The sequence below is a fragment of the Engraulis encrasicolus genome, chromosome 7, assembly GCF_034702125.1.
Source record: "Engraulis encrasicolus isolate BLACKSEA-1 chromosome 7, IST_EnEncr_1.0, whole genome shotgun sequence".
Taxonomy (NCBI): domain Eukaryota; kingdom Metazoa; phylum Chordata; class Actinopteri; order Clupeiformes; family Engraulidae; genus Engraulis; species Engraulis encrasicolus.
Window position 1 is genome coordinate 25,902,265 of NC_085863.1, and position 9,613 is coordinate 25,911,877.

The following is a 9,613-nucleotide window of genomic DNA, read 5'->3' on the forward strand; positions in this document are numbered from 1 at the left end:
GTCGGGGTTTCCGACTACCGAGTTTCAAAAGAATGAGCCATATGTGTGCATCTCTCTCTCTCTCTCTCTGTCAGCCTCTCCATCCCTCTTTGCATCCCTCCTTCCATTGGTCCATCTAAATCAGCCTCTCCCGTTAGCATCCTCTCTATCTCTCTCATCCCATCTCTCCATCTCTCCACCCTTTTCCCACCTCTCTCTCTCTCTCTCTCTCTCTCGCTCCCCATTCCTCCATCTCTCTTCCTCTCTCTCTCCCCATCTCTCCACCTCCCCATCTCTCCACGTCTCTCCGCTCGTGTCGCGCCTCAGAAGCCAGGGATCTTGCAGTAGGCCTCCAGGGAGGCCAGCATGATGTAGATCAGCCAGAGGGAGACGAAGAGCAGCGAGGTGAGCAGCTTGACGCTGCGTGGCCCCCCCAGCTCGCCGCCGGCGACGGATTGCCGCCGCCGGTACAGCAGCATCAGCACGCACAACACGGCCATGATGGTGAACACCGTCACCGAGAAGGCCAGCGAGCCAGGCGGCACGATGAAGCGCTGGCCCTTGCTGCGCCAGTACACGGCGGCGATGGTCCACGCCACGCCGATGCCCAGGAAGACGTTGACGGCGTTGCTGCCCGTCACGTTGCCGATGGAGGCGTCGGCGTACTGGTCCTGGATGGCAGCCACTTTGCTGGCGAAGGTGTCTAGGAGAAAGAGATGGAGGGGAGAGGGAAAGACCTTTAAAAAGTCTTTTACAAACATATTAACACCATTCAGCCATCACAGCACAGCCACTGCCCAAAAGCAGACCAGCACCTCCCCTATATATTCACAATCAGCTCTCCGTCCCCCCCAACCTCACACAACACACCCCACACACACCAAACTTGAAAAGACAACATATCAAGTGTTAAAACCGAGAAAAAATATTGTTTATGGGACATATGTACTCATTTCTAATTTGATAACTGCAACACGTCTCAAATAACCCTCTAAGGGGTCTACATACACCAGGTTCAGCATTTTCTGATTGCGGGCCAGCCAAATGGCCAACTTTTCCATGCCTAAAAGAAAATTTACCAGACAGAACTCCTTCTTGACATTTGCGTTGTATTTAGGCCCACTAATGAAAAGAGAGAGAGAGAGAAAGAGTGTAAGTGTGTGTGTGTGTGTGTGTGTGTGTGTGGGTGGGTGTGAGGAGGCGGTATTGGTCCTGGATGGCGGCAATTACTAGCGAAGGAGGGGGGGGATAGGGATTGAGAGAGAGAGATAGAGAGAGAGAGAGAGATTGAGAGAGAGAGAGAGAGAGAGAGAGAGAGAGAGAGAGAGAGAGAGAGAGAGAGAGAGAGAGAGAGAGAGAGAGAGAGAATTAACAAACAAAACCAGGAACTTCCACGAATTTCACACAGCACCTCAGTCATATAATATACACACCATGTAATTTATGACAGTGTGTGCGTGCGTGCGTGCGTGCGTGCGTGCGTGCGTGCGTTCGTGTGTGCGTGCGTGCGTGCGTGCGTGTGAATTCTGTTCAGGTGTTTGCCAGCAATCTCCAGTCCTTAGAATCACACTGAGCTCCTGTGCATCACACTCTGGGAACAAGATGGGATGCTGACAAGCCAACACAGAAGGGGGGAGAGGAAGCAACACAAACACAACCACAAACACAAACAGATGGACAGACACACAGACACACACACACAAAAACAGACAGACAGACAGACAGACAGACAGACAGACAGACAGACAGACAGACAGACAGACAGACAGACAGACAGACGCACACACACACACACAGACACACACACACAGAGTCACACAGTCACTGAGGTATCGACACTGAAAGTTCCACCACCAGCCTGAAAAGCCAGAGAATAGCGAGGCAAGCAAAGTAAAGTTGAGGGAGGAAACACAACGGCTAAAACAAGCAAGCAAAGCAAGTAAGCAACAAGAGCAGTGACTGAGCAGTGAGATAAATATAGAGGGGTCAGTTCAAAAACAAACAACACTCTGGGGAGGGTATATGTTATAGTAGTCCGGCAGCCAAAAGCCAAATATCAGCCGAACCCAGTTTCGTCTGATAAAGTTTTTTTCTTTGCAGTTTGTGGTTGCCTAAGGTGTACCTATTAAGATTCCAGACGATGCCCGGTGATATCCCTTGAGCATTTTCATATATTGAGCCTTTTATGCTTGATGTGCTGCAGCCATAGATTACAACAGTCTTTGGCTCCCAATTCATGTTATGCTGACCAAATACCCTATACCATACTTATTTTGTGTTTGTTTACATGGTGGGATGTGTATAAGAACAGGTGGTGAGGTATGGACATCAGTGGGGGTGGGGTCATGCATGTTTGGGGGCGGGGCATTCACCCAAAAAGCCTGATTTTCCAAGTCGGAGACACAAAGGCCAACATTTCGCCAAACGTGGGTTTATATCTCATAGTGGGTTGTTTGGTTTTGCTGTTTGTAGTTGTCCAACACTTACCCATCAGGATAAGAGTGGGTGATGTGCCAATTTCAGATATTAACCCTTTCATGTTGATTTCGCTGCAGCCATAGCCCACAAGCTTTTGACAGCTTCATAACTGCACTATGATTAACCATAGAGCATTCTGGGTGGTAGGCCTGCCACATTAAAGTGGAGAAAGTGTCCTCGTACCAAATAAATTTTAGACAATTACATAACTAGCTGTTTGTCAAGCAGAAATATCTAACATTTAGGCGAATATTGGTGGTGTCAGCTTAGACATACCCAGAAAGTATTACTAATTCAACACAGAATTTCACCATTTCATACATTACTATTTACTCTTCCTGTGCTGTTGTAACACAAAATAAAACATTGTAAGTAATAATTACATAATTTTTGGCTGATTATTTGTTTGCCTACAAAGTACACAATTTCAGTGTTGGTCGTATTAACATGGAAAAAGATAAAATTAAAAATGTAAATCCACAAAATGACATTGTAATTGACCTTTTACCAGCCCATGCCATATCAGGGTGTGACACTGTGGCATCCTATTTTGGTATTGGTAAAGGCTCTGTTATCAAGACCCTATAAAAAAAAGCTGTATATCACTTGACATCAATTGGTAATGTACTGGCACCATTCCAACAACTTTCCAGTGACTTTGTGTCGGCATGTTATGGCATTCCAGACAGTATCAGCATGTCACATACAAGGTTGGTGGTATGGGGAAAAAAGAATGGGAAAGGTCATTTATCTTCACCTTACCTGGCTGCTCCTCCACCACCAACAGAGGCATTTCTTGAGAATGTGAAAAGGGCTCATTTTCAAGCAATATTGTGGAGGACATTGGTTCACACTCCACCTGAACTATCTCCTGAAGCATTTGGATGGATGAAAGACCCATGCAACAAAGCACTGATACCAATAAGTGTTCCAGAAAATGTCAAAGTGGCACCAGACTACATTTTACAGATGATCAGATGTGGTTGCAAGAGTAAAAGCCCCTGCAATTCTAAGAAATGTAGCTGTGCTGTAAACAGTGTGCCTTGCACCATTTTCTGTGCATGTTTTCGGCTGGGATGCTGCCGAACCAATGTTGTGTGAGCTTTACTGTGTGTGTGTGTGTGTATGTGTGTGTGTGTGTGTGTGTGTGTGTGTGTGTGTGTGTGTGTGTGTGTGTGTGTGTGTGTGTGTGTGTGTGTGTGTGTGTGTGTGCGTGTGGTGTATATAATGTAGGCTATAGGTGTTTTAGGTGTTAAGGACTCTGTATGTTGTATAGGTGTAGACAGGTCTTTCTGTGCGAATTTAAATGCATGTACATGTCTTATTTGATGGCTTCATGGACTTTTAAGTGATCATTTGATACCAGTCAGGATACACTAGATTTACTTAATTTTTTGACTCAACCGTATATATAATTTTCCTATGTTTAGACCTCTCTCTCTCTTTCTCTCTCTCTCTCTCTCTCTCTCTCTCTCTCTCTCTCTCTCTCTCTCTCTCTCACTGTCTCTGAGCGTGCGGTACTGTATGTTGCAGTGTATATAGGTCTTTCTGTGTAAATTTAAATGCATGTACAGATCTTATTTGATGGCTTTATGGATTTAAGTGATCATTCAATACCAGTCTGGATACACTGGATGTACAGTGCCATGAGAAAGTTTGGGCACCCTTTTGGAAGATCATTACATCGGTTTATTTATTGTTGAGCTTTTAAAGTAGCAACTTCCTTTTAACATATGTTAAACTGTAGGGAAAGAGAAACATTTCAGCAGTGGAAGAATTTTCATAGGTGTTATAGAAAGAATGTTATGTGGATTTAAACAAAAATATGCGTGTGCATAAATATGGGCACCCCAAAGAAGGTATACCATTAATATGAAGTGGAGCTCACCTTTGCTGATCTAATGGCCTTTGGATACTTGCTATACAAGAAGGCAAGTTTCAACTGCCTGGTGCTACTGAATAGTTGCCAAATTCTAGAACCCCTCTAATTCAGTCAGATTACTCATCTGTCTTCTGTAGACATCCTGGTTCAAATAAATTAATTATTTTTCAATGATGGTGTTATCTCAAGATTGGTATGACCATTTCAAGACATTGTACTTGTTGTTTTGCATTAACTCATTGCTGAATTTTGATCAACACTGTCCTGCTGGAAAGTCCAAACTCTGCTCAGCTCTAATTTTGTGACTGACACTTGAACATGTTTTTGAAAAATATGCTATTTGAATAGAATTAGTGAGGTCCTTAATTGTAATAAGTTTTACAGTGTGTATACTATCCACACAGACCTATAGTTGGGTGTGTTTTAGACCAGAGGTCATAGAATTTATGGGTGCATTTTTTGCCATGTCCTCCTCCCATTGTTAAGGTCAAATAACTCTAGCTCAGTCTCATCTGACCACACTATGGTTTCCCAAACTGCTTTTAGCTTGTCCAGATAAGCTTTCTGTATAAGTTTAACAAATTATTTCTGATAGATACACAGGAAAAGCCTTTTTATTCGTCACCCATCCAATGAGCTTTTGCCTTGTGAAAAGTATACGTAGAAGGACCCATGTCTAAGTCTGCACTATCAGCAGCTATGGTCTTGTAATTCTATGGAGTTGTTCTGTAGTGTGCCTGTTACAATTCTTACCATACTTTAGCCATGCCCTTTTAACTATTTTTCAACAAACTACAGTTTGTTCAGAGCCCACCATATTCCACTCTCCAAGACAGAACTTAGGACAAGCCTCGTCTATAATTGTGTATGATAAATAACATTGTAATGACCAATCATGTCTGTCTTGGTGACTGAAGGGATTACAAAGTCATTAAAACCAGTTTGTGCGGCAAAGGTGAGCTCTATTTCATATCAATGGTATACCTTCTTTGGGGTGCCCATATTTATGCACACGCCTATTTTTGTTTAAATCCACATAAAATTCTATCTATAACACCTATGAAAATTCTTCCACTGCTGAAATGTTTCTCTTTCCCTACAGTTTAACATATGTTAAAATGAAGTTGCTACTTTAAAAGTTCAACGAGAAATAAACCGATGTAATGATTTTCGAAAAGGGTGCCCAAACTTTCTCATGGCACTGTATGTCATTTCTTTACTCATCTTTTGGAACAGCCAACGACTGCTCACCAGTTACCCCCACACTCTGTTGTTCTTTTTTTTTTCCTTTTATGTTGGCTATTTGTGGTAGGCTACCTACCGGCGATGTTGTCATGTACTGTATGTTGTCATGATGTGATGTTATGCAGGATCTCATAATGCACAATCCGTTCCATACTTTACAGTCTTATTCTAAGCAATGTTGTGAATGTTTTTACTGAGGCATTTCTTGATTTGTCATTCATGACCTGATTTATATAACTAAATGCATAAAAATAGGCCAAAATCGCATTTTTTAAGGTTATTAGCAGTATTTTCTCTGTACCTGGATAACAAAAGGAGATAGCTTAACCACAGTAAATATTCTTGTATGTACGATATTAACAAAATAAAAAAGGAATTTTGAAGCTGGCATTTTCAGGTGGTCAGATTCATTGCATCAAAATATGCAAATTAGTGCATATTTAATTCGATAATAGCCTAATTAGCATATTTAAACATAAAATATAGAAAACTTGTAATACATTTTTTTCTCCAATTCATACGAGTAATCATCTGATAAAGTTTCATATTGATATCTGCAAATTAAAAAAAATACCCTATTCACCTACAGTGTCTCGCCTTATTTGTGGGATTGCTGTTATGAAAGGGTTAATTATTACCCCATATTGGGTTTGTTTCAATAAGGGCAGTGTTAAGGCAGTCCAATGTGAATGTTTTCAGGTAATATAAGCAATTTGGTACATTTTGTAACATTATTCACAGTAATATTCGGTGTCTTTAGTTTTTTGTCATAATTTGCATTTATGGGACAATAAAGGCTCAAAATCTGAAAATGCTCAAGTGATATCACCGGGCATCGTCTGAAATCTTGAAGACTTGCCTAAAATCTATCAGATAAAGCAAAAAAAAGAACTTTATCAAAGAAATCTGGGTTCAACCCCACGGCTCCCGGACTATAGTGCTAGTCAATGCGCACGCGCGCACACACACACACACACACACACGCACGCACGCACACACACAAACACACACGGACAAAGAAAGCCACATAAAAAGACAGACAGTAAATAATGTAACAATATAACATTAAAAAAAACAAATAAAAAACAAAAAATGGCAACAAATGTTGCTCAGCAAAACAAGTTGCGACTCCTGAGGGAACCTAAATTGTTTTATCTAATGAAAAAGCTGACAAGCTGTGGAATACTTTTTCTTTTTGATAGTCGTATTTTCGTTGTCGCCTGTATGGACTATACACAGTAGACTTGAGCCAAAGAAGTCAGAAAAGTGTCTGAGGAAATTGAAGTGACACATTGTAAGATGCATTCACTGTAAGTAATGAATGAACTTCACAACACATACAAAATATTTTAAAAACCTTCTTGTCTCGTGGATGTGTTTGGCTTTGTTTGTTTGATGTGTGTGTCTCAAACTCTCCTAACACATCTGGTACAAATGTCCCAAAGGGATACTAATACCACGGTGTTGGCAGAATACTCGAGGCCGACCCATGCTCAACCCATAGCATACCTGGTCTCTCTCTCTCTCTCTCTCTCTCTCTCTCTCTCTTTCTCTTTCTCTCTCTCTCTCTCTCTCTCTCTCTCTGTCTCTCTTTCTTTCTCTTTCTCTCACACACACACACACACACACACACACATACACACCAATCCATGCCCAACCCATAGCAGTCCTGGTCTCTCTCTCTCTCTCTCTCTATCTCTCTCTCTCTCTCTCTCTCTCTGTCTCTATCTCTCTCTCTCTGTCTTGCTCTCTCTCTCACAGACAGACAGACAGACAGACAGACGCAAGCACGCATGCACGCGCGCACGCGCACACACGCACACACACACACACACTCTCTCTGTCTCATCACACACCTGGTACGGAGGTCCCGAGGGCCACAAACACCACGGCGGTGACGGAGTCCTTGAGTCCGACGGTGCAGCCGAAGTGGGAGGCCAGGTCCCCGGTGATGGCCGTCAGCAGGCCGATGAGGGAGATGGAGACGATGAAGCAGGCCCAGCCGTTCCAGTACTCCGTGGGCGGCACGAAGGCGAACAGCACCTTCCAGAAGACCGTCAGGAAGTGCATGATGTAGTCGAAGCACGAGGGCAGGCGCTCCTCGCCGCTCTCCTCCTCGTCATCGTCACCTGGAGGACACACACACACACACACACACACACACACACACACACACACACACACACACACACAGAGACACAGAGACACAGAGACACAGAGACACACAGACACACAGACACACACACACAGTAGGTTTTGTAGTTCACGGTTAGAAACTCTTTACAGTGGAAGCAGGGTGGCAGAAGGTCCTCGCCACTCGTCCTCGTCATCATTGTCACCTGGAGCAGTGGTTCTTAACCTGGGGTGCGGGGGTGCGCCAGAGATTTCAGGGGGTGCGCGGAATTTTGTTTGTGTTGAGGTTATGACCAAAATTCTCCTTCCAAACATTCTAATTATAACAAATCAAGACCAAATTAAAACATGTTTTGGACCTAATGTTAGGTCATTAAAGTATTGATTAATGCCTAAACTAAGAATCCTTGTAATTATTCACTTAAATCATTCTTTTAGTGTGTATAGACGTGTAGACGTTTTGGTTGGGGGTGCGCGGCTTGTCTTTAGCACAGGTTAGGGGGTGCGTCAAGAAAAAAGGTCAAGAACCACTGGCCTGGAGGACGCACACAAACACACTCACAGCCCGAGTAGATTTTTAGAGGTGGTCAACATTTCAAGAGCAGGACCAAATAAACAACAGTATTAAAAATCTAAATGGTCTATCGTCTATCCATGTAAAAGTGCATGATGTAGTCGAATCAGTACTGTGGTTGCTCTTTGCCACTCTCCTCCTCATCATCGTCAACTTGGGACGTGTTGAGCAGGTTTATCCGGGCAACACACAGTCACATGTGGTAAAGAACGCAACCCGGTATGAACGCCGGTTTGCAAGTAGACACTTTAGTTCTGAACATAACTGGTGTGGGAATGAGCACCCTTCTAGACCGCCTGAAAACTATATCTGAGAGTAGTAGGACTAAATGCAATGATGCTGCTGCTTCCAGTGTTTATCTAGTAGTAGACACATGTGAAGAGTTCAGATGCAAAACCCCCTAAGTGCCTTTTCAGAAATTAATCTTAGTTCATTTTTATTTAATACAAAGCTATCAAAATTGCATATTTTTATTTTATTTATGTAATATAACTATTTATATGTATTATTAAGTACATGAATGTAAACCAAACCAACAACCGGGTTCTCTAAAAATATAGAAGTGCAGGTCTTCAGAAATGGAGTTAGGGGGTTTTGCATCTGAACTCTTCATGTATAGTTTTGTTAATGTGTGATTTTTAATTGCACACATGCAAATTAGCTTCATAACTAACTCTGGTACTGGAACTGTCCTGTACAAGACCCCTGAAAAATCAGCTAATAAACTGAACTAAACTGAACTAAACTCAGTAGAATTCTGCTCTCTAAGTGTTGAGTCATACCTCCTCCTCGTGGTTACCTGGGAGACGCAGCACAGGTAGCGGAGGTGGTGGCAGTAGTGGGAGGACTCAAGTTACTGTGTTACGTGTTTTGATACGTGTTTTGCAAGTGCAACTGAAAAGCTCTTCTCCAAAATGATATCCATCCTTGTGGTACAGTGCTTCTCAGTAAGTATCAGTAAAATCACTGTTTAATCATTTGAATTTGTTCAGGAAAAAAAATTGCTCCTGCAAATTCACCACTTTTAAGTCAATTTAATTTGAGTCAATTTAAAAAATGACTGAATGTTTTGAAGGAGAGCTCTTCAAGTGCTTCTCTCTCCATGACATAATCGGGTAGATTTGGAAGTTCATCTGCGCTCCCTGACTGATTAAATAGAGGGGAATGCAATTGAGCGGAACAGGCTAGCCTGATAAACCAGCCTAAATGTGAGATTGGATGTGTAATTTAGCCTGGCCCCGATGAACAGTGCATCCGAAGATTGTTGATGAGAACAACCCGTTTCAAACCGTGCCTGTGCCTGTGCCTATAGGCCGGCACTC

General features: G+C 42.6%; 1 protein-coding gene across 1 annotated transcript in view; it reads right to left on the bottom strand.

Annotated features, from left to right (window-relative positions):
* Positions 1 to 241: 241 nt before the first annotated feature.
* The window catches only part of slc8a4a (solute carrier family 8 member 4a), an 83,498-nt gene continuing 74,126 nt past the window's right edge, over positions 242 to 9,613 (bottom strand). Inside the window, exons 14-15 of the mRNA XM_063202437.1 lie at positions 7,441 to 7,713; positions 242 to 682 (exon numbers count right to left, since the gene is read on the bottom strand). Coding sequence (XP_063058507.1) covers positions 303 to 682; positions 7,441 to 7,713 — 653 coding nt within the window. The 3' untranslated portion in view covers positions 242 to 302. The remainder of the gene's footprint in view (positions 683 to 7,440; positions 7,714 to 9,613) is intronic.